We start from the raw sequence: 26385 nt of genomic DNA on the forward strand, positions 1-26385 counted from the left end.
TGCAGAAAAGAACTACAGACTCCACCATCCCTATTCCATTTTAAACGAAAAACGGACTCAATCAACTGACTGACTTTTAACAAAGGAAATACAGACTCCCGTAGAAAAGGAAATATAGACTCAAATGACAAACTCTATTAGAAAAGGAAATACAGACTCAGAAGACAAACTCTGGTAGAAAAGGAAATAAAGACTCAAAAGACAATCATGAATACATTAAAGCTCCTGGTGCCCGCGGGACATCGTTCGGTCTCGCCGCGGGCCTATATGCAAGTTCCCCTTATTTTGAATCGTGCTCATCCTGCACATTTATTAAGGTGATTTAATCACTTATCTTGACCTAAAAGAAAAAAAACTGACACCATTTTTGTTCAAATTTCCAATTGTAAAACAAATGGCCGATTTTGCAGTTACGGCCTTTCAGCACTTCCGAAAGGGAGATTTTAAGGCTGTGCCCGCAAACCGTTTTAAAATGACTCAGGGTGGCTGTTTTTGCAAAAACAGCCTTCCGGCGCCCTTTTGGGGACGTTTGGCTTATTTTGACAAGAATGGCGTCACCCGACTTATTCATGACGAAATTGAAAATTTTGGCATTTTTGGCTATTTTTGCAAAGGGAGGTTGGACCCGATGAGGGTTGCCTACGTATCTCACACCCGGTGAGAATCAAACCAGCGTAGTTCGGGGAAATAAATCTAACTATTTTGAAAACAAGACTCTTTTTGTTTTATTTTTGAAGGCAAATACACTATTTCTGAAAGCAAGACTCTTTATTATATTTTCTTTTTCAGTGGCAACTAAACAACTAATTTGAAAATAAAACTCTTTTTTTTCCTTTTGTTTTTCTCAAAAATCTGGCAGCATTTCGGCACTACTTGGACATTGGTTTTTCTAATATAGGAAATTAACTCTCTACACTGCTATTTTCTCTTTTTCCCTCTTTGTTTTTTTTCCAATTTTTCCCAGATATTCAAAGCCGGTCAGCATGCGAGTCCAAAACAGATAAATGCACAAGTAGGACATCAGGATGGTCCATTATTCCGGGTACACCTGTCCTAGACGGACCCAACCCCTGTGTTGAATCCCCTAAGTCAAAAAGCACGTGATGCAGATAAGCGTTCCTACTAGGGATCCGGCATGAGGTCAAGTTATGCTAGGTTCAAAACCTGGGTATATGTTCTAGACTGTGTACCCGAGCGGACAACTCGGGTCGAGGAGGGGGCTACGTACCGGGAACCAAAAGGCCATCCGGCTTAGTAACTTGTCCGGCCTCTTTCTTATTTAAGGGTATTGACACTAACAGAATAGGGAGTCTCAACCAGTAAGCACATCCCCGGAGGTGAGAAGAGAAGGGTTTCGGCACAGTTTATATACAGTTCAGATAATATCAAAGCGGTAAAAAGCAACGTTTTGCACATTTAGAATGAAACATGTAGGAAAATCAGATAAAGCCAAATACAACAATATATCTAAGCTCGAATTTTGAACCCTGAACCAAAAGTTCTGGGTTCTTGTCCCCAGCAGAGTCGCCAGAGCTGTCACACCTCCTTTTTCCTACACCTGTGAGGGTGTAAAGGAGTTTTTCCAATTAAAGGACAATCGGAACGGGATTTATTATTAATATTCAGAGTCGCCACTTGAGAAATTAATGGTGTCCCAAGTCACCGATTGGATCCCGAACCAAGGAAATTATGACTCTGTTAACAGTCCGCGAACCAGAAATCCGGATAAGGAATTCTGTTAACCCGGGAGAAGGTGTTAGGCACTCCCAGGTTCCGTGGTTCTAGCACGGTCGCTCAACTGTTGTATTTGATTTTACCTGACTTTAAAACATGTTCTACCCTATGTGCCTTTTATTAATAAACCGCTTTTATTTTTATTTTTAAGAATTGCAACGTCGTGAAAATGCGTCTTGAACCACGTCGCACCAGTGCACCCGTGATTGTTAACACACTTCGACTCCGTTGAGATTTGGATTTGGGTCACATAAATGTGCACCCGTAATTAAGAAGGTAAGATTATTAAAACGCGCCTAATGTGACTAACGAGTTATTATCTTTGGGGAAGACCGTGAAATTCGCTAAACGGCCCTTCCCGAATTCTGAGTATTTTATACATTTAAAGAGGGCCCCGCAACTTTGTATTTTTATTTGGCGAGGCTCATCTCATTTTATTTTAAAAAGGCAAGTCTAAAAGCAACTATGATTTTCTATTTTTGTTTGTCTCTAATAATGGAGGAAAAAGTCCTACTTAATTCATTATTGGACCAAATGGCAATTCTGCACCACATTCCAACCATTGGGCTCCAAGATAAGCCCAACGAGGGGAAATTACCCCCAGGTCTATACTACAAAATCAGCCTGCTGCTGGATGTGGCCCAGGCCCAAACACGTTTGGAGACCTCAGATCTTCATAGCCAACTTGACGCCTAATTCCCCAATGGGATTCTAATTTCAGTAATACACTTAAAGCAACACAAATCTAAAAGTTGTTCCACATGAATTAAACCAAAACGCTAATAATTGAAGGAGTATGAGACAGTCAGTATGACATTTGCATTGAATCGTGATTTAAACAGTTACACTAGAGGACCTACTGACATCCAAATAAACCAAATTATACAAAGGTGTGATTATTGATTTTCGAATGAGACATTAAGCTGTTAAATTAAAAAGAGTTGGCGTCCCAGTTCAATCTAATTTTACTCCAGTTGTGTCTGTCTCAGCTACGATATTAATTCTACTACACTAAACTGAACTTCAATTTGAGGATAAACCTGCTAATGTACTGATTTTAGCTAACATGGAGATCCAACTACACTACATTAGGATACTGCTCCAGAACAAATGAATACAAATTCAGAATTACAGTCTAGTACAGTTCAGACTTCAAAGTCCATATTATTACAAGTCTGGCCTAAACTGTATCAAACAAGCATACATTAACTAGCAATGTCTAGTTATTGATATACATCATTCAAACGAGTGCGAATCACGAAACAGAAAACGTGAGCCATGCTTTATTTCATTTTCCATTTTTGACAGCTACATCGAAGCAATTGAGATGAGTACCTGGAAATGTATGATTACAAGAGAGAAGATAGAGATCAGTAACAGTGCAGCAGATCGAAGTTCAACAGCATCAAATAGGACCAGATTTAAATCCAAACCAATATCAAAGTGCCCAGGCAGATGTAAAAATCAAATCAAACACCTTAAATACACTTTGAAATCAACCTTAGGAAGNNNAAGAATAACAAGAGAACAAGAGGCTCTAAGCATGGTTTAGCCTTAAGTTTCTTAAGGTTAGAGACATGGTAAAAGAAGGTGATATATGTATTGAGCATATTAGCACAGAATCTATGTTGGCTGATCCTTTGACTAAAGGTCTTAGGCATGTAGTGTTTAATGAACATGCTAAAAATATGGGTATTTTAGACTCTTTTGATGTGCTTTAGTCAGTGGGGGTTACTTTGTAATTGCTGACTGAGATATTGCTTTTAATAAATTCTATTTTTATGCAAGCTTGTGTTATTTGATATCTGTTATGCTTATGACTAACATGATAATTTATTTGTTTTTATTTCCAATTGGACATTGCATAAACTCATGATATCTTTGAGTCTTGCTGCTTGTTGCCTTGATTATTCCGGGTAAGGCACAAGGAAATCCTCCTAAGGTGATATGATTTTGTGTCACTTGGAGGCTCCTGAGGTGATATGGTTATAATATCACTTGGAGGATTATTTCTTTCTAAGAGGTGTGAATCTATTCACCTTGATTAGAAAGATAAAATGCTTAGCACACATGTTTGATCCATGTTGATGGAAATTCTAGCATATGTGGTCGTAGATAGAATTCATACCTTAAAATAGTGTGATGCCTGCTACAATTCATTGTTAGTCTTCTCTATTGAGACTGAATGGATTGTTATATGGGTCATTCTATCCTTGGCTATGTGAGTAGTGTGGCCACCGTAGAGTCTAAAATCTTTCTTCAAAATGATTTTCTTAAAACTCAGATATTTAAAATTGTTTTCTTGTCTTCAATTAACATTGGCGTCCAAGTGGGAGAATGTTGGAATTTGGACTTAAGTTAATTGGCTATAGCCTGAAAGGATAGTGACGTGGCCCAAGTGGTGGATAAAGAAAAAGCCTAATATTAAATATTGTGTCTATGGATAAGTGAGGCCCAATAACTATTGGTCTGTGATGGGTAGGCACTCTTTATAAATAGAGGTCAACCCCCTTTTCCCTTTCTATTAGAAAACCCTAGCGTATTCTGCCTCTTGAATACGTGGTAACGGTAGACGTCCCGTCAGTCAAGTTCTCTGGGCTGTGAGAGCGCGTAGCTAGTGGATCGTGGAAGTTGGTCTCAGGCTTAATCGTCGTTTGCTATCACTGCTGAATCTATGGAGTTTAACGGTACGCTTCCTTAGACTCTAACTCAAGATTATGATTTTATATCGATATGATTGTGTCTAATCTCTCATATGGCTGCAACTTAATAATCTAACACTATATACCCACGTAAGTCCTACATATTCATCCTTCTAAAACGGTGGCGTTTCATCACTCTCCTTCATCAACGTTACTCTCTCTCTCGTCCAGTGAGATCCAAATGCATGCAGAACAACCATGGATAGGTACGTCCAAAGCTTCCTGAACAAGCTTTCTTTAGCCTTCCTCATTATAGCCAGCCTTATCCTTTTCCTTATTTTCATTAAAACCCCTGAAACATGCGTTAATCCCAATCTCACCAAACCTAAGCCACACCACCGCTTCCCCAAATCCACCTGCGATTTCTCCCACCGAACTAAAACCTCCATAAAGAAACACAACCGTCGTTTATGGTCCACAAAATCTTGGATCCAAACAGTTGATTCATTTAAAGCACAGTTCCAGACTCTACAGGCGAAGAATCTCTTTTCTAAACATTCGCGGGCCCTTGTGGTCTCCGCCGGGCCGGGTCATGCTGTTATGGCCCTAAAAGAAATGGGCCTTCGCGACGTAACGGGAGTTGAGCTCGTGGACTCGCCGCCGCTAGTCAGCCATGTGGATCCGCATAATCTGCCGTTTTTTGATAATGCATTTGATCTCGGGTTTAGCGCTTATCTGGATCGGGCATTGTTTCCGGATAGATATGTTAGGGAAATGGAGAGAACAGTGAGAGTTGGCGGCGCGTGTGTAGTGTCTGTGGAAGAGTGCGGCGGCAAAGAGGTGGAGGAAGTGGTGAGATTGTTTCGGAAGTCTAAGGTGTTGGGGGTAAGGAATGTGACAATGGGTGGAGAAAAAAGGACTAGAATCGTCATGAGAGTTACAAGTGACTGAATGCAGTTGATTTGCTGATCCTTCCTAGTAAAAATTTTCTTCACAATTAGGTTGCAATTGATTATTTTTGGGATCAAGTGCATAAGATGGTATATTCATCGAATTGTATTTTCGTAATCTTCATTGAACTGAGCATGTACAATCGAGTGACTTTCTAATGAGGCATAGTCTAGGGACTTTCTCCAGGTAGATCAAAAAGTTTTAAGTTAGTGATTGCTTTGTAAGTGCAGACTTAATATAAATGTATACTTTTGGAAAAAAAAAAAAAAAAAGTTACTTTATATATAGTTAGAGCTGAAGATAAGAAGGATATTTATATTGTTGATAATGTCAGTCCGCCATTTCTACCTTCACAAGGTCCGCATACATTCTATCATCCCGTACCCTACCCTACTTGTGAGACTGCATATGTTGTTATTGTTATTGTTAATTAATCTGCCCATGAACATTCAGTTTATACGATCATAAGTACAAGTAGGAACGTTAAGTCTTCTTCTTTTTTAATTGGACTACTATTTTTTATCTATGAACCCGAACCCTAATTAAATTAGTACAACCCCTAGAGAATATTTACATTACATATCCCTTATAGAGCGGTCATTCTCCAAACTCTGCATTCGAGATGTTTTGTGAATCGGAATGTCCTTAATTGAATGGAAGTGACTTGACACTGTTGATGGGTGGATGCTCATCATCTTATTGATGGAATCAGTAAATGATACGGAGTAATGTTTGGTGTACGGATGACTTTGGTAACAACCTAATGAACATTTTGGCTACAAGTTTTTTTGGAAAGATTCCCGGGTGCGGCCGCAACCCTTCGGGTGCGCACTTAGTAACATGCTCACTGTGCAATAGCACGGAAACCACACAAGAGAAGTAAACCTCACTAGGCAACCGGTGCAATGAGCTCCGACTGAAAAGGCTGCTGATGAACAATCCCAGCTTTCCCACGTGAAAAACTACTCACCAAACCATCTCAACCAACCCTTACGGGCATTTTGGCTACAAGTTATCGTAACTACTTTGTGAAAGAAGAAAGGTTAACACTTAACAGTCACTCCGCCTTTGTTATAAGACGTGTGTAGTTGTACTCTCCGTCTTATAATCGATTTATTAGCAAACCACAGTTACCAACTCTGAGTGAAACTCATTGATCTCTAACTGGACATTCACGTTTGACTTTATTGGAAGATAACGAGAAAAGCCAAAATATTCATTGAAATATAAAAGATTCCACCCCTCCCACCGCAAGGTAACTTTCTTGACTAGGAAAATATGAGTAGAAAAAGAGTAAAATAAGAGAAGGCTCATTTCCTTGAGGTTTCGCTGCAGGTAAGTGACAAAAGGAGAGACAAATTAGAAAAGATAGATTGATGAATGGTTGTTCCGCCCCATTATTATATTATACCTATTTGTGCTATCATTAAACAAATTATTGTCCCACCAGACCAGAACAATGACCATAACTATTAGTTTAGTCATAATTTCATAAGCAACATAATGTAAGTGACGATATCTTGCATTAATTTTCATCTAACCTTCCCTAGCAATGCTTCAAGAATAGCAACCATTGAAAATCAAAACAGACATCCAGTTTGCTTTCTGCACAAAACCTTCCCTGGTACCTTGTTTTTGGTCGACAGGCAGCTTTTAGTCAGTTCTCCAAACTGAAATTACGAAAATTTATGAGTGAAATTGAATTTATTTAAATGAGAGTTTGAGTTGGATGATCTAATGGGGCAATTTTCTTCCATGAGAAGAGGATGATGGAAGTGGTGAATACAAGGTTGGTCAACTGTGGTATCATCTTGCTGCTCCTGTTTGTTCAATCTGCCTTTGCACAAGAAGGTTAGTCCACATAATCATTCTTAATGATCTCCTTAGTTTGAAAAGGAATATGTAAATGTTACTTATTGTTGTGATATCACTAAGACAATTGCTCCTTTCTCTTTTTTGAATAATATTGATCAATATCCTGTTTATTTCTATAATGTTGCTGAATTTCCTCAATAACACTAAAGTTTGAGGCAATCAGTTTTACATTCATTCTTGTTTTACCCATTTAATGAATCAAAGCACAAGTCTAGCCCAAAATTTGCCTGAACTATTCCAGTTGTCCTCCCATGGTGAACAAAAAGATGAACCCTATCATAATTTAAGTTGTGTTTGACTAAGCCCGCAGTAAACATATGAAAGCCCGAACAATAAATTTTTTTGGTCAGATGTGGTGACTTCACTAAATGCAATCCTAAATAAACTAAAACAATTCACAACATAGAGACTCTGAAAGCTGGATCTGCCTGATCAATTACCTCAACTATCATTTAAGCTGTGTTTGACTGCTCGAAAAATAGAATAAAATGTAAGTGCTGCAAAACTCCAGGGCTATAAACCTACTGAAACTGTATAAGCAGATAGGACCTGATCAAGGAAAAAAGGGTGTAAGAAGACGGGGGAAAATAAACTTACCTGCATTACCAAACATCATAAGATCAAGCACTAGGCACAGACGGATTATTACAAGAGCAAGCAGTAACTGGCTATTTGTAGTACATATATGATGTTTAAGCTGATGAAAAACTATCTCGCCATAGTATGCAGATATGTCTTATTTTTCGTCTACTTAAATCTAACTTCTAGATTTCAATGCAATCTTGAGCAGAATTTCTAAGCATACAGTGTTGTGCTCCTGCAAACTTTACTGAGCCAAGTACCAACTTAAGTTGGATTTCAGATGAAACTTGGTTCCCAGAAAACCAAAGTTGTATTATAAGGACAGCGCACAAGAATACACCCTATGAACGAGCTCGATTTTTTAGCTCAGACATTGGTCATAAGTGGTGTTACAACTTGCCAACCAGGATTCATCAAGATTATCTAGTAAGAGGTACATTTCTTTCTGGCAATCAAGAGAAAGCTCTCCCACACAGTTCTTTTGTTGTTTTTATTGGTGTCACACCATTAGCCACAGTGAAATCATCATCTGATGAACTTAGGGTTGAGGGAATTTTTCGAGCTACTAGAAACTATACCAACTTCTGCCTATTGAAAAATAAAGGAAAACCTAGCATTTCTAAGGTGGAACTCAGACCAATAAATCCAGATTATCTGAAGAGGGAGCCTTCACAAGTACTCAAACTTGTACATAGAGTAGATTCTGGAAACTTGGGTGCCGAAATCAGGTATGTTTTCATCCTATCAAGGATCTATTGTTGTACTGGAACACAGTATATTTTTCATGGTAATAAACATACTTTTGTTTTAAAACAAAACGATAAAAATATCCAGAATCATGAAGTGATAATATGAATACTTGCCAACTCAGGTACCCATACGACCAGTATGATAGAATTTGGAGAGCAGCCTCAAATCTAGATTCAGAAATTACTCACACCCAGCCATCCATTATTAAGCAGGCCAATGCAGAAACACACCGTTCATTACCTCCTTCGTTGGTGTTACAAACAGCCCTGACCCATCCGGAGAGATTGGAATTCCTGCATGAAGACCTTGACACTGGATACTATACCTACTATCTCGTCCTGTACTTTTTTGAGCCCAATGACTCAGTTCAAGCTGGAGAAAGGGTGTTTCATATATACATCAACAATGAAAAGAGACTCAAGGTTGATGTACTGGCTAGTGGTTCCAGATACCTGGATGTAGTTCTGAAGTTCAGAGCAAACAGGGCGGTAAATCTGACTATGATCAAGGCCTCAAATTTATCGCAACTGGGACCAATTTGTAATGCTTATGAGATTTTAAAGACTCTGCCTCGAGTTAAAGAAACAGCCATGGAAGAAGGTAATTTTAGTCAAAGAATGTAGTAGTAGCAGAATAAATGCATATGCAGAATTGTAGAAAAACACTACAGTTATCATTTCTCTCTATGTGTTTCAGTTGACATAATGGTGAATTTGAAGATGGAATTATTGCAACACAACCAAAACAATGAAATAGTAAAAAGTTGGTCAGGAGACCCTTGTCTTCCTCTTCCATGGCGCGGTCTAACTTGTGATCGAGTTAATGGTACTTCAGTCATCACTCAGATGTAAGTTATTCCCTCTCTATTCAGATATTCGAAGTTGTTAGGTTTATTTGAACATTATCAAGTAATATATCTGCCATTGTCTCAACCTTATATATACGTATCATTGTCTGTGTATTTGAGATGGATGGATTACACTTCTGGTTGCTTAATCATTTCCTACTCCCTATCACAGGAATCTCTCCTTGGGCGGCCTTAGTGGACCAAGCCCTCCTAGCATCCAAAAACTGATGCACCTAAGAAAACTGTATGTCCAAGCCGTTGTTATCAAGACAACTATTTCATCTGATTGATTCTCTTTCCAAGTAATTTGCAGTCTGTTATAGGTTTACTAAGCAATCAACTTATTTGCAAAGGCAGGGATATGAGCAATGATGGCTCCAGTGGCACAATCACACTCTTTCCATCATCCTCCACATTTTCTGCAAGGTAAATCTTCTATGTTTGACTCCACATAACATAATCGCGAAACATGAACAAGTTAAATGATATCATACAGAGGATTACGCTCTGAAGGATTACCAAAGCAGTACAAAAAGTTATAAAAAACCTGTCATGCTTCATGTGTTTCGATGAAAAATATGATGTGATATCAATATCTTCTTTTCCTTGTCCCTTCCCTCCAGAAACTTCAGCAGGAGCGTTCACCTCAGCAACAAGCTTTCTAAAAGCATCAAGGAATCTAATAGCACCACAGAGTATGAGACATTGCCTTGTCTTCAGGATAAAACTGAATTTTCTTTGCCTTTATCCTGTTAAATTTTTCCCCAGTGCAGGGGAAGGAGCAAAAGGATAGGAGGATCAGGTAGCTGATAAAGAAAGTGAAATGAGCCTAATTTCCTTTTTTTTTTTTTCATTTTTGCATTTCAGCAAGGGAATGGCTAATGGTAAACAAAATATAAATTCAGCGCATAAACTTGTGATAGGTGCAGCTATATGTGCATCTCTCCTAGTGATCCTCGCAATTGCTATCTCTATGGTTTGCCTCTACAAAAGACGAGTAATGGCAGGGCCAAAATTTAGTATGAGAAGTTACTCGGTGACAAGAAGTAAGTACTATCTCAGCACACCAGAAATAATCCTGCATGCCTAATGCATGATAATATATATTTCTGAGTGCCATAAGAAACTTATCCTATTCTTTAGGCACCTATTTTCGACCATGACAACCCGTTCTTCTTTCTATTTTGTGTACTAAATAATGAGACGCCGTGCACAAGTTGTTTGATCCTCTTGAAGGATAATCTAGAGTTTACATCAACGTACTCATAAAAAAATAATCTTTGGCCTCCATTTAAGTAGATTGTTCAGCCTACAACTTTGTTTTGCACAGAGAAATCATTTGAGAACTTATGTTATCAATTCATTGGTTTACACATAATTGAGAAAGCGTAGAGTGAAAAGATATGTAACCTAGAAAGTCATAATTTAAGTGCTTTTTCGTCTTTCTTGCAATAAGCTTAAGATAAAACTTTCACGATAAAACAGAAACTGTAACTATATCATCTGTTGCAAAGGAGCTTTTCGGACAAGAATTCAAGCAATTTGGAAGAGTAAATATTCTGTAAGATATAGTACTTTTACCCTATGAGGGAATATGCTCAAACTTCTCTTTCAAATACAGATGCAGTTTATTCAGTACCAAGCACAGATACTACCTTGAAGTCAATATCCATCAGGAATTTCACATTGGGATACATAGAAGCTGTTACACAGAACTACAAAACTTTGATAGGTGAAGGTGGCTTTGGATCTGTTTACCGTGGTACCTTGACTGATGGTGAAGAAGTGGCTGTAAAGGTCCGGTCAGCCACTTCAACTCAGGGAACTCGAGAATTCAATAATGAGGTATCAGTCAAGAGCATTTTTAACCAATTTCCTCCTAACTTTGACATCTGCATTAAACCAATAAAACAGAAGCTAACTAAAATGTGAAGAAAGCATCACCACAATGTCGGAGCATCAACCTTCTATCTTCTATTATTGTTCACATAGGGAACCAAACTAACTACATGCTCAACAAAGTAATACTTTGTCTCACAAATCCCATGATTCTCTTGATAATTACTCCCCGAGAACATTCCTAACCTCTGAAATATTCTGAATAATGTACTGGACAAGAAACAGCAATATTAAGCAAAAGTTAACCAATTATTTCAAGCTTTTGTAGCCATGCCCTTAACTTGATGTTCTCACATGTCTACAAAATGATAACTATAGATTTGTAGATTTATCACTTCCTCTTCCTGATTTGGCTTGCGCTCTTCAGGATCCATCTTCTACAATAAGTGCATCTTATCCATGAATATGTAGTTAAGCCATACATAACAAATAACACAGCTTGCAAACTAACCTCGTACCATCAATTTGTATTACAGCTGACCCTTCTCTCAGCTATTACGCATGACAACCTGGTCCCTCTTCTTGGCTACTGCTGCGAGAATGACCAACAAATTCTGGTTTATCCCTTTATGTCAAATGGCTCCCTACAGGATCGGTTATATGGTACTTCACACAAAAACAAATTCCTAGTTCCTCTTTAACATAAGAATTAGCACTAATTGTTTGCTTTTTCGCTCATCGTGCTTAGGAGCAGCAGCAAAAAGGAAGACTCTAGACTGGCCAGCCAGACTTTCCATTGCTTTAGGTGCAGCAAGAGGCAAGTAACGCAAGGCTCTGTTATTGATACAGCTCTTCTGCGAAATAAACAATATCTATGTACTCAAGCACGCATTAAATAAAAGAAAACTTGCTTACCTCAGAGAAATAGCTTCAAGGCATATCCCGAATCTAATACAGCATAGCAACCAATCATTCCTGAGGACTTATCATATCATCACAAGGCACATCTGTAACAGAAAATACCAATTCTTCATTTTCAATATGTTATATCCTCTTCCCCTGAACCCTTTGAACATCTTCAGGTTTGTTGTATCTTCACACTTTCTCGGAGCGCTGTCTGATCCATAGGGATGTCAAATCAAGTAACATACTCCTGGATCAAAGCATGTGTGCCAAGGTTGCTGATTTTGGATTTTCAAAATATGCATCTCAAGAAGAGGATAGCGGTACTTCCTTAGAAGTAAGGGGAACAGCTGGGTACTTGGACCCAGAGTAAGTATAATCTCTTCTAGGTTGAATTGTCATTAGGAAATTAGAACAGGAGAATTATTTCTGAGACAGAGACTAATGCATGGCTCTGCAACCTTAATATGGATTATTCAAGATGATTGTTAATTGAACCATCGCCAAGAGAATCTAATGGGAGTTTCTCAATTCTTAATAAATGCATAAACAAAGAACCCAAGGTATCAGTATAGCTGTTGAATAATTCACCTTTGTTATGAATTCACCATAACACAAAATGTTTCAAAAATCTTTTCGGGAAATCCAGCTCATGACCTCTTCATGAATTCCTTTTGCATAGGTACTACTCAACGCAACATCTATCAGCAAAAAGTGATGTCTTCAGCTTTGGAGTTGTCCTACTGGAAATCTTAACAGGTCGAGAGCCTCTCAACATAAACAGGCCAAGAAATGAGTGGAGCTTGGTTGAATGGGTAAGACTCAACTTAGCAAGCTTTTCTTTAACTGAAATTCTCCAGATACAACTTGCTATTATTACTGAATCCTATGAAAGCATGAGTGCAAGATGAGAAAAGTTCTCTAACAGTCACCGACTCACCTAGACACTAGACAGAGAGCAACTACCATATGGAAAATGGTGATCCAATAACCGACTTAAACTAAGAGTCGGAACAAAAACCTGTACCCCCAAAGCAGGAAGCCCATTTTCAGGCTTTAATATGACCTCCAAATCATGTAGAAGCAACCTTACTGTCAGAACTATACTCCCCTCTATTGAAGCACAAAATTGGAATTATATTAAAGGCAGTTCACACTCAATCAAGGAAACTTCATGTGACCTGAAGATTCACGAACCAGAACTGTACAATCTCTTCCTATTAATTATATTGCAGCAAAATGCAGTGCAATGAAAAAGACCGAAAAGCTAATGCAAATGTATGAATAGCCTAGCCTCAACTACACCTGTCACGTGTGGGGAAGCTCAACTTTTCTTTTAAACACATAAGAGCACCTTAAGTATTTAATTTTTTAATTATATATTATCATTAACGTAGTAATTTGGAGCTACTCCGATGATAAACTTATGCTGATTGCTTAACTACTTAGCCCTCTATATACTTAATTGCTTTGCATATTTACATTTAATTACATGCAAGTATCCACTTTGACGTACAGGCAAAACCTCTAATAAGAAACTCAAAAGTTGAAGAAATTGTGGATCCAGCTCTCAAGGGAGGGTATCATGGCGAGGCACTGTGGAGAGTGGTAGAGGTGGCCTTGGCATGCACAGAGACATACTCCACTTACCGACCATGTATGGCGGACATCATAAGAGAGCTAGAGGATGCATTGATAATAGAAAACAATGCATCAGAATACTTGAAGTCCCTGGACAGCTTTGGAGGATCAAATCGTTTCTCTATAGAAAGGTCCACTGTCCTACCACCCATTAAATCTCAAATAGAACCATCAAGTCTTCTCTCAAACCCAGCTCCTCCACAACCAAGATAATTATTCTAGTTGATGGGATAAACTGACTGCAATAGGTAACATATTTCTTTGAAAAGTTCCTGCAGAAATTTTTGCAACTACTCCTCAAATTCCATTAACTTAAAATGTCACTCTTTGTACATTTGGTAAAGAAAATTTTATAATGTAATAGATCTTCCTAATAAATGTCCTTTAGATGGACTTGTCAATTTCCACTTCTCTTCCACTCTGAGCATGGCTTAGAACAGCTTGCAACAAGCATATATTGTACTTGCATATAAAGAAGTTCATAATTATTTCTTTTACCAATATAGGGAGGAAACAACTTTTCAACAGCGGAAGCGGAACAATTGTTAAGAAATGCAAGATCAAGAGCTAGAAACACTCTAAACTTGACGTGTGGGGTCCATCCCCATTATAATAAAGAAAAAAAAAAGGAATGAAGTTAGATTTGGAACAAAGCAAAATCGGCTAAGTTGGGCGATGATAACAACTTGCCAATTTGCAAGTCTGCAACTTGCAGAACCAAAACCAATTTTGGTTGTCGTGGGAAACATTTTCTCACCTATAAAAGGAGAGCTTCAACTCTCATTTTAAAACACACAGAGAAAGAAAAATAACACAGTAGTTGCAGAGAGTATTTCTCAGGCATTGTGAGAAATAGATTGTGTAGGAAAAATAGAGAGTGTGAGCGATATTGTAGTGAGATGTGAATCTTAAAAGAGGGCTATTTCTTTTGAGTGTATAGTGGTCCCTGAAGTATTTTACTCGGACTACTGGGTGTAAAATTCCTCATTATAGTGGATTACTTTGCTCCTCTCGGGCTCGTGGTTTTTTCCCTTATTCAGAAGGGTTTTCCACGTTAAAAATCTTTGTGTCCTTGTTGTTCTTTTTATTCTTGTTGATCACCGTATCTCGGTACTACATTATTGTTCCGTTGTTATTATCGTAAATATTATTTCTGTGGGGGGTTTATACCCAACAACTGGTATCAGAGCACAGGTTCTGCTCGTTCACAGAAATATTCTTCACTGTCGGTAGTACTATACTCGGTGAAACAAAAATGTCCGGAGTAAAGTACGAGGTAGCAAAGTTTAACGGAGATAACGGTTTCTCAACATGGCAAAGAAGGATGAGGGATCTGCTTATCCAACAAGGATTACACAAGGTACTAGATGCTGATGCGAAAAAGCTTGATGCCATGAAAGCTGAGGATTGGACTGACTTGGATGAAAGAGCTGCTAGTGCAATCAGGTTGCACTTATCAGATGATGTGGTAAATAACATCATTGATGAAGACACCGCACGTGGCATTTGGACAAGGTTGGAAAGCCTATACATGTCCAAAACACTGACAAATAAATTGTACCTGAAGAAGCAGTTATACGCCCTACACATGGGTGAAGGTACAAATTTTTTGTCACATTTAAATGTGTTTAACGGACTAATCCCACAGCTCGCCAACCTCGGAGTGAAAATCGAGGAAGAAGATAAATCCATCTTGCTATTGAACTCGTTGCCATCTTCGTATGATAATTTGGCAACAACCATCCTGCACGGTAAGACCACCATTGAGTTAAAAGATGTCACAACGGCTCTTCTACTCAATGAAAAAATGAGAAAGAAGCCTGAAAATCAAGGACAGGCTCTCATCACAGAAGGTAGAGGCAGGAGTTATCAAAGGAGTTCGAGCAACTATGGTAGATCCGGAGCTCGTGGGAAGTCAAAGAACCGATCCAAATCAAGAGCCAGAAATTGCTACAATTGTGATCAACCAGGTCACTTCAAAAGAGATTGCCCAAATCCAAGGAAGGGCAAAGGTGAAACCAGTGGCCAGAAGAATGACGACAACACAACCGCCATGGTGCAAAACAATGATAATGTTGTCCTCTTTATAAATGAGGAAGAGGAATGCATGCACCTGTCAGGTCCAGAGTCGGAATGGGTGGTTGACACAGCGGCATCTTACCATACAACACCGGTAAGAGATCTTTTTTGCAGATATGTAGCAGGTGATTTTGGAACTGTGAGAATGGGTAACACAAGTTACTCAAAGATTGCGGGGATTGGTGACATTTGTATCAAGACAAATGTCGGATGCACATTGGTTCTAAAGGACGTGCGACATGTACCTGATTTGTGGATGAACTTGATCTCGGGAATTGCTTTAGACCGAGATGGATACGAGAACTATTTTGCAAATCAAAAGTGGAGACTCGCCAAGGGATCATTGGTGATTGCAAAGGGAGTTGCTCGTGGCACGTTGTACAGGACAAATGCAGAAATATGCCAAGGTGAATTGAATGCGACACAAGATGAGATTTCTGCAGATTTGTGGCACAAAAGAATGGGTCATATGAGCGAGAAGGGATTGCAGATTCTTGCCAGGAAATCACTCATCTCGTTTGCCAAAGGTACAACAGTAAAACCTTGTGACTACTGTTTATTTGGTAAGCAACATAGAGTCTCATTTCAGACATCGTCTGAAAGAAAATTGAATATGCTTGATTTAGTATATTCTGATGTTTGTGGTCCAATGGAAATTGAATCGATGGGCGGTAACAAATATTTTGTTACTTTTATTGATGATGCTTCACGTAAATTGTGGGTTTATATCTTGAAAACCAAAGATCAGGTGTTTCAAGTTTTCCAGAAGTTTCATGCTCTGGTGGAAAGAGAGACGGGTCGAAAGATAAAGCGTCTCCGAAGTGACAATGGAGGTGAGTACACTTCAAGGGAATTTGAAGAGTACTGTTCAAGTCATGGGATCAGACATGAAAAGACAGTTCCTGGAACCCCACAGCACAATGGCGTAGCCGAGAGGATGAACCGAACCATTGTTGAGAAGGTGAGAAGCATGCTCAGAATGGCTAAACTGCCTAAGTCATTCTGGGGTGAAGCAGTTCAGACAGCCTGTTACCTGATCAATAGGAGTCCATCAGTTCCATTGGAGTTTGACATCCCAGAGAGAGTTTGGACCAACAAGGAGATGTCCTACTCACATCTGAAGGTGTTCGGTTGCAGAGCTTTTGCACATGTACCAAAGGAGCAGAGAACAAAGTTGGATGATAAATCCGTTCCCTGCATATTCATCGGATACGGAGATGAAGAGTTCGGGTACAGATTGTGGGATCCTGTAAAGAAAAAGGTCATTAGAAGCAGAGATGTAATCTTCCGAGAAAGTGAAGTTGGAGCTGTAGATGATCAGTCAGAGAAGACAAAGAATGGTATAATCCCTAACCTTGTTACCATTCCTTATTCTTCTAACTATCCCACAAGTGCAGAAAGTACGACCGACGAGGTTGTCGAGCAGGGAGAGCAACCTGGTGAGGTTACTGAGCAGGGGGAGCAACTTGATGATGATGTCGAGCAGTAGCAGGTACCCTTCCATGGAGTATGTCCTCATCAGTGATGAGGGGGAGCCAGAAAGTCTTAAGGAGGTGCTGTCCCATCCAGAAAAGAACCAGTGGATGAAAGCTATGCAAGAAGAGATGGAATCTCTACAGAAAAATGGCACCTACAAGCTGGTTGAACTTCCAAAGGGTAAAAGACCACTCAAATGTAAGTGGGTCTTTAAACTCAAGAAAGATGGAAATGGCAAGCTGGTTAGATATAAAGCTCGATTGGTGGTTAAAGGCTTCGAACAGAAGAAAGGTATTGATTTTGATGAAATTTTCTCACCTGTAGTCAAAATGACTTCTATTCGTACAATCTTGAGCTTCGCAGCTAGCCTAGATCTTGAAGTGGAGCAGTTGGATGTGAAAACTGCATTTCTTCACGGAGATTTGGAAGAGGAGATCTATATGGAGCAGCCAGAAGGATTTGAAGTAGCTGAAAGGAAACACATGGTGTGCAAACTGAATAAGAGTCTTTATGGGCTGAAGCAGGCACCAAGGCAGTGGTACAAGAAGTTTGACTCATTCATGAAAAGTCAAACTTACATAAAGACATATTCTGATCCATGTGTATGCTACAAAAGATTTTCTGATAACAACTTTATTATATTGTTGTTGTATGTGGATGACATGTTGATTGTAGGACAAGACAAGGAGCTGATTTCCAAGTTGAAGGGAGACTTATCTAAGTCCTTTGACATGAAGGACTTGGGCCCAGCACAACAAATTCTGGGAATGAAGATTGTTCGAGAGCGAACAAGCAAAAAGTTGTGGCTGTCTCAGGAGAAGTACATTGAACGTGTACAGGAACGCTTCAACATGAAGAATGCTAAGCCAGCCAGCACACCTCTTGCTAGTCATCTGAAGTTGAGCAAGAAGATGTGTCCTACAACAATGGAGGAAAAGGAAAGCATGACCAAAATTCCTTATTCTTCTGCCGTCGGAAGTTTGATGTATGCTATGGTATGCACTAGACCTGATATTGCTCACGCAGTTGGTCTTGTCAACAGGTTTCTTGAAAATCCTGGAAAAGAACACTGGGAAGCTGTCAAGTTGATACTCAGGTACCTGAGAGGTACCGCAGGAGATTGTTTGTGCTTTGGAGGATCTGATCCAGTCTTGACAGGCTATGCAGATGCAGATATGGCAAGTGACAATGATAACTGAAAATCCACTACTGGATATTTGTTTACATTTTCAGGGGGAGCTATATCATGGCAGTCGAGGTTGCAGAAGTGTGTCGCACTCTCTACAACCGAAGCGGAGTACATTGCCGCTACAGAAGCTGGCAAGGAGATGATATGGCTGAAACGGTTCCTTCAAGAGCTTGGCTTGCAGCAGAAGGAGTATATTGTCTATTGTGACAGTCAAAGTGCAATAGACTTGAGCAAGAACTCCATGTACCATGCAAGGACCAAACATATCGATGTAAGATATCATTGGATCCGATAAAAGGTAGAGAGTGAATCTCTGCAAGTCCTGAAGATCTCCACAAGTGAGAATCCTGCAGATATGCTGACCAAGGTGGTACCAAGAGACAAGTTCGAGTTGTGCAAAGAACTTGTCGGCATAAACTCAAGTTAGATGTCCGGTGTTACCTCCTTCAGGTGAATGGGTATGGAGGGGGAGATTGTGGGGTCCATCCCCATTATAATAAAGAAAAAAAAAGGAATGAAGTTAGATTTGGAACAAAGCAAAATCGGCTAAGTTGGGCGATGATAACAACTAGCCAATTTGCAAGTCTGCAACTTGCAGAACCAAAACCAATTTTGGTTGTCGTGGGAAACATTTTCTCACCTATAAAAGGAGAGCTTCAGCTCTCATTTTAAAACACACAGAGAAAGAAAAGTAACACAGTAGTTGCAGAGAGTATTTCTCAGGCATTGTGAGAAATAGATTGTGTAGGAAAAATAGAGAGTGTGAACGATATTGTAGTGAGGTGGGAATCTTAAAAGAGGGCTCTTTCTTTTGAGTGTATAGTGGTCCCTGAAGTATTTTACTCAGACTACTGGGTGTAAAATTCCTCATTATAGTGGATTACTTTGCTCCTCTCGGGCTCGTGGTTTTTTCCCTTATTCAGAAGGGTTTTCCACGTTAAAAATCTTTGTGTCCTTGTTGTTCTTTTTATTCTTGTTGATCACCGCATCTCGGTACTACATTATTATTCCGCTGTTATTACTGTGAATATTATTTCCGTGGGGGGGTTTATTCCCAACATGACGAACCATCAAAAGCAATTACCATGGCAGCTTTTTAGTCCGAAAATACATTTGATAGAAACGGAAGTGTTTACCCTTAAAATTGGATAACAATTAAACTTATAATGTAGTTTTAAGGATATGTGATTTCACCTAATATCAATTGATAAATGTAAAGAGTAATAATAGAAATTAACAATATTATAAAGCAAACCAGTATTTGAACAGAATTCAGCCCTCGAACTAATTTGTGGAAGAAAATATAACAAGCTGACCAACAAGGATATGAACTATAGAAAAGGCGTTATATTGCTTTGATATATGAGAGTGTAAGGTGCCTACAAAATGATTAGGACCCTCTTTATATAGTAGAGGAATCCTATCTATGGTACAATTCTAATTACGGAAGTAAATCCTATGATTAGTTTAAACAACTGCCTTTGATTTGATCCGTTCCGAGATTCCCGCCATGATCTTCGACCAGTCACGGATATCTCGCTCTCCTGTTATTGTGCTTTGCTCGGAGCCTGCCTTGTTTGGTCTCGATCGCTGCCGGCCTCGATCTCAGCAGGCACTTCGATTCTCGAACTCGGTACCTTGTCTTCCTCACTTTGATCTGCTCCACTACGAGGCTAACCCTCGATGCAACCCCCTGGTCTCGATCATATAGTAAAATCGGATAGGCCTAGTTTTAACCGTATACAGGAAGACCTTTCCACGTTAAGGCAGAAGTAAATATGTCAAAGAAGACAGATGAGATAAAACGTATTCAAAAAAAGAGTTGCTCAGCTCCATCATTTGAGCCGGTTTAAATTCTGGAAGATACAAACAAAGCTAAGAAATTAGAGGCTTGAAAACAGAGTGAAAGAGGGAATGAAGAAAGGTGACATAAGAGAAGGCGCATGCCCGGGAAGGACCAAATTTTTGCTTGTCAGGAAAAAGGTCCAGCTAAACTAAGAAATTAGAAGCTTGTATGGAACAGGTATATATATATATATCTATATATATATAGAAATATGCATATAAACTCTAGCACCCAACGTGCTTCTTCATAAATAACTGATAATCCAGAGATTAATTGATGGTGAATGGGTTGCATGCTTTTTCACTATGGTGTGTGAGTTTTTCTCATTTACATTCTGGTAGAGTGGTAAAATGAAAACAATTACTACTGGAAAGAAATTCAGATTATTGTAAAAAATAAGCAGCAAACTCTAGGATTAAAATGAAAAAACAAAAAAGAATACAAGAAGCAAGATGGCATTTTAATTATGTTTTATATAAGCTAAATAAGAGAAGGTGAAACGAAAGGAAAAAAGAAAAAGTTCAGGACCAGCAGATCACAATCATATAATAAAGGTTAGGAGATTCAGATCCTTAAGTAGAATCAATAGCAACCTTTGTTTTAACCACATTGATTTTGTTTTTATTAAGACATCGAACTCCTATTTCCTCCTGTTTGCTAGAGGATTTGCAATGAACTAAACCATGTAGGGAAATTACACGGAAAAATAACAATAATAATACTGCAATAATATTATTTGTAAGCATACATACGAATCCATTTGGTGGATAAAAAGCTTACGGATTGAAGCTAAGGCAATAAAAACTCGAATAGAAGAAATTCTAGTCGCTGGTGCAAATGTATCAAAATAATCTATATTTTGTTTTTGAGAAAATTCTTTTGCTACTAACCGAGCTTTATATTTATCTAAATATCCATCAGGATTAAGTTTCTTTTTGAAAATCCATTTACAACCAATAGGTTTTGCACCAGGAGGTAAGTCAGTTAAAATCCATTTATTATTTTTCATAATGGAATCAATTTCAACTTTTATTGCCTCTTTCCAATATTTAGCATTTGGAGAAGATATAGCTTCAAAATAATTTGATGGTTCATTATCGACAAGAAAAGTTTGAAAATTATTTCCATAAGAAAAATATTCTTTTGCTCCTTCTCAGTTCCTCACTAGAGGTAATTTCATTATTTGTTTCAACAGGTTTATGAGAAATTTTATCAAATAATGGATAAATATATTCAAAGAACACAGCATTCTTTGTCTCAATTATGGTATTGCAATCAAGCACATTACTTTTTAAAACAAAAAATCTATATGCAGCACTATGTTCTGCATATCCAATTAGCATGCAATGCAGTTTTAGAACCTATTTTTCTCTTTTTAGGTTCAGGCAAAAGAACTTTAGCAAGGCACCCCCCACACTTTTAAATATTTTAAATTAGGTTTATAACTCTTCCACAATTCATAAGGAGTTTTGCCTGTTCTTCTATGTGGTATTCTATTTTGTAAGTGACATACAGATAGAATAGCTTCACCCCACAAATTATCAGGAGCATTAGAACTGACTAACATAGAGTTCATCATCTCTTTCAATGTTCTATTTCTCCTTTCAGCTACTCCATTTGACTCAGGTGAATAAGGCGGAGTTACTTCATGAATGATTCCATTCTTTTCACAAAAATCATTTAAAGATAAATATTCTCCACCTCTATCTGATTTAATTCTCTTGATTTTTCTACTAAGTTGATTTTCAACCTCAGTTTTATAGGAAATAAAAGCATTAAATGCATCATCTTTATTTCTAAACAAATACAACTTAGCATATTTAGAAAAATCATCAATAAAAGTCACATAATATCTTTTACCGCCTCTAGTCATAGTCTGCTTTAAATCGCCTAAATCAGTGTGAATCAAGAATAATAATTCAGTTTCTCTATTTACGGAAACACATGTCTTTCCAGTACTTTTAGCTTCAGCACATATTTCACATTTGTTAATAATATTTGAGTCCAAATTAGATATTAATCCTAGCGACTGCATTTTCTTTATATACGCGACATTAACATGTCCTAGTCTAGCATGCCACTAAGAAATTGGCTCAACCATATAAGCAGAAGAAGATGCATTTTTATTGTTAGTATCGAAAATATTAAGCACAAATAAACCATGGTTACAATATCCATTGCCCACAAAAATATCATTTTTGGTCAATACAACCTCATTATTTTCAAATGAAACCTTCACTCCAACTTTTCTTAATAACCCCACAGAAACCAAATTGGTTTGGATATTAGGAACATGCAATACATTACTCAATGCTAGAGTTTTACCAGATGTGAGATTGAGAAGAATTTTTTCTTTCCCAAGAACACGAGTTGTTCTTGAGTCACCAAGATAAATAGTTTCTTCTCCTTCCTCAACTTGGGCGTAAGACAAAAATTCATTTTTGTTTGCACAAATGTGCCTAGTAGCACCAGAGTCTATCACCCAATCTCTCACACTGGCCACATTATTTATTTGGGAGATGACTAGCTACAATTATATTATCCGCTTTAGTCAAATTTAATTTTGACTTAGCGAGATTGTCATTTATCCCAAATCTACTATTGCATTGAGGTGCATTTTTCTTGAAGGTTTTAATATTAGCATCGGATATGTAACCATGTCTGTTCACATACCTGTGTTTGGATATTATTGTCTGCCAAAGTTGTGGATGCAATAACGTATTTGCAACACCATGGATATCTAGCAGGACAGCTGGAATAGTAGCAGTAGAGACAACACCAAAATTGGTAGCACCATCAAAAATGTCCGTAGTAGTATTACTTGCCATAGTTTCTTAGATTGTAGGGAAATGACACCGAAAATAACAACAACAATAATAATACTGCAATAAAATGATTTGTGAGTGAAAATACACCAACTGGCTTGAGTCATGCTAGGCACTGTCCTAAGAAATTATTTCAGCAATGTGAAATGTTTCCCCAGGATTAAACAAGCTCATCTCTATTTATTTAGAGGATACAGGAATCAGCAAAATTAAATAATAAATCCAGTAAGTTGGAAGAGAAAGAGCAACTAATATCTTATACCAATCAAAATATTATAAAAGAAGAAATTAGAAAGAAAGGGACGTATAGGAAGGAAAGAAGATAGAAGAATTTCTTCTTTGCTAATGATTAGCTTTTCTTGGTGTTTGATGATTGAAGAAGGATGGCCTAATCATGGCTATATATAGGCCTAAGGAAAGCTTCTACACAAGATAAGTGTTCTACTTACTTGTCAAATTTCCTTCATGCAAGATGACACTTGGACAAAATAAGTCATTTTGTCCATAACTTCTAGAAGGCTTGCCACATGTAAAAACTCTTTACATGCATATTGACATTTGGTTTAAGGCTAACACTTGGACTCATTTATTTTAAAAATACTACCACAAACCACAGTAAGTAGAATCTGAGTGCAAATGAGACATTGAACAGAGCTTGGACTTCAAAGCGTTCCAAACAAAACTCCAATGTATTAAAGCTTCACATTCAGCGATACCTATATACTTGTCGTCGTGGCCTCTTTAGAACGAACATCAAGAAGAGGAGATGTATAAAATATAAAGAAAGCAAGGAGGGAGAGAGTATACCGAATTGGAGAAATGGAGAAGATGTGAGATATGTTGTTCTTCTTCACATTTCACAGGAGCAACAGAGGACTGACTACACGATTCACACTGAGCTGACAGTCTGTCAACCTGAGTCGCCTTGTTGACTCGCGTCTCATATTAGATAAACTACTTTCCTTTTTAGTCTGTTCCAAAACAAATGACACATTTTTAAATTTGGAAATAATTCAACTTTAAACTCTTTTATTTTACTCATTTACCCTTAATGAGAAGCTTTTATAGCTACACAAATGTCATGGCCCCACAAACTTTTTACCCCTTAGCAAGACTACAAGTTTCAAAAGTCTTTTTCTTTTTTTTTAAACTTCGTGCCGAGTCAAAGTACTCCATTTTTTTTTGTTTGGTGATTCTAAAATTTTTCTCTTCCCTCTTCTTTTATGTTTTTTTTTTTTAGAAGGTCTTCTTTTATGTTTACTTTAGCATCCATTAAGCAGGCGTTTGGACATAAAAATTATAATTTATTTTAAAAAAGTACTTTAGAATTAAGTTGAAAAATGATATTTGAAAATTAAAATTATCTTTGGACATGCAATTCACTTGAAAAAATGTTACAGTTTTGTGAGCGAGGAAAAAAGTTTTTCAATATTTTTCAAAGTTTTGGTTTATGAGAAACTCATTTTTTTGAAACTTTTTTAAAAGCTTGCAATATTTCATGGACAAACACATTTTTGAAAAGAGAATTTAATTTTTTTTTAAACGCCTTCACCCCCCCCCCCCCCCCCCCCTTCCCCCGAGACACTTGCTCTTAAATCGCTAACTTTGACGATCGCAAATAACAGTATGATGAATAAACTCAACTCTTAAATTCTAGATGATCTTTAACATGTTAATTTACATTTAAAAAAAAAAAAAGTTAAAGAACCAAACATATCATTTAGCATTGAGTATAAAAAGAAGACGATTGATGTATATCAAAGCTAATTCCAACTGTATAAACATAAACTTATAAACTTGTTTTAACCAGCAATTTTCTGTTAATATTAAAGACAATCAGCCCAACCTTTCTATCATTTTATTGACTTGTAGTAGATCTGTGGAGAGAAAACTTACAAGAGTAATAGTAATATTGTCAGGGGTATTATCCTAGGATCCGTCATCCTATCCTCTTAGGTCATTTGCATCTATACTCGTTTTTTGTGTCACGTTTTAACTTGTGCCCGCTTTGCAAAAAAAATTGCAAACGTACCCGCTTTTTCGCCTAACTTTAGCATACGGGGCTGAAGTAGCAAAGGCAATCACGCAAAACTTCAGCATTCTAGTAGTCGGGCCTGAAGTTCAGCTCTAGAGCTGAAGTATTTGTTTTGTAACTGGCGAACTTCAGCTCTAGAGCTGAAGTTTTTGTTTTTGTAACTGGCGAAGAGCTGAAGTTTTTGCTTTGTAACTGAGGAACTAGAGCTGAAGTTTTTGTCTTTGTAACTGGGGAAGTTTTTGTCTTTGTAACGGGTAGAGCTGAAGTTTTTGTTTGTTTATAATTTCATTTGCCACACCATCTTCTTCTATCAATAATCCTTGCAGCTGTGGCTGTTTTTTTGCTCTTAAATGATACAGCAACAACGTTATGGTGATGATCTTTTGCATGCCTTGATGATGAAATTACACTTATGTTATGGTGACATGCAGACGTAGAAACACATTGACCCATTTATTTGTATTCACGATACCAATAACCCAAATTCTATTTAATTCCCAAAATTTGAACTCCTTTAAGAATTTAATTTCGGGGCCATCTCTGTGTGTCGAGCAAGAGCTGAGAAGAAAGAAGAGCAATTACTTGACCCCTATTTTGTGCCATCTTTTCAGCAAAACAAATTTGTGTGTCGAGCAAGAGCTGAGAAGAAAGCAAATTGGTTGTTTCAGATGTATAGGTTGGCGTGAAAATTTATAGGACTCACCGGAGAAATAAGAAGAAGCAGATAGGGATGAACCTTACTTCTGAAAAAAGAAAAGATAAAACTTTGAAGAGGAGAAGGAGGAGAAAGGGGCTGAAGTTGTTTAAAAGTGGGTACAAGTTAAAAAATTTTAAAAAAATGGGTATAGGTTAAATGGTGCAATTTTTACATCCTCTTATTGGGATAAAAAAAATTACTATAATCTCGGAATTAATTATACTACGATTTTATCCCAACCAAATATGAGATAAACTCATCTTAAATTAATCCCGAATTAAATATCCTTTATCTCTCGGTACCAAACGAGCCCTCAATGTTATAACATATAACACAGACTCCAAGCCCTATTTAATTACATAAACTAAATTCAATATCCCCCACCGCAAACCCCACTAACCATGCAGGTTGGATCATTTACCAAGACTTGCGTCTTGCGTAACCTTTGAACACTTTTGCAGAATTAGCCAGGCA

At 37.8% G+C, this 26385-nt stretch overlaps 1 protein-coding gene across 1 annotated transcript; it reads left to right on the forward strand.

The window, feature by feature from the left end:
* The first annotated feature begins 6753 nt into the window (after positions 1–6753).
* On the forward strand, positions 6754–14175 carry LOC109209410 (nodulation receptor kinase-like). The gene is made up of 14 exons (XM_019372669.1): positions 6754–7178; positions 7993–8512; positions 8656–9134; positions 9231–9381; positions 9554–9625; positions 9739–9807; positions 10005–10076; positions 10249–10427; positions 11003–11226; positions 11757–11883; positions 11969–12037; positions 12303–12492; positions 12806–12938; positions 13642–14175. Exons 1-14 carry the CDS (start codon positions 7094–7096, stop codon positions 13975–13977), a joined length of 2706 nt encoding a protein of 901 aa, XP_019228214.1. The 5' UTR covers positions 6754–7093; the 3' UTR covers positions 13978–14175.
* Positions 14176–26385: the final 12210 nt, after the last annotated feature.

The sequence above is a fragment of the Nicotiana attenuata genome, unplaced genomic scaffold (assembly GCF_001879085.1).
Source record: "Nicotiana attenuata strain UT unplaced genomic scaffold, NIATTr2, whole genome shotgun sequence".
In the NCBI taxonomy this organism is placed as follows: domain Eukaryota; kingdom Viridiplantae; phylum Streptophyta; class Magnoliopsida; order Solanales; family Solanaceae; genus Nicotiana; species Nicotiana attenuata.

Coding starts and splice junctions, on each gene's coding strand:
- LOC109209410 (XM_019372669.1), top strand. CDS start 7,094: ATGATGGAAGTGGTGAATACAAGGTTGGTCAACTGTGGTATCATCTTG. Junction 10,077..10,248: donor GAATCTAATAGCACCACAGA/GTATGAGACATT, acceptor TTTGCATTTCAG/CAAGGGAATGGCTAATGGTA. Junction 12,038..12,302: donor TGCTTTAGGTGCAGCAAGAG/GCAAGTAACGCA, acceptor GAACATCTTCAG/GTTTGTTGTATCTTCACACT.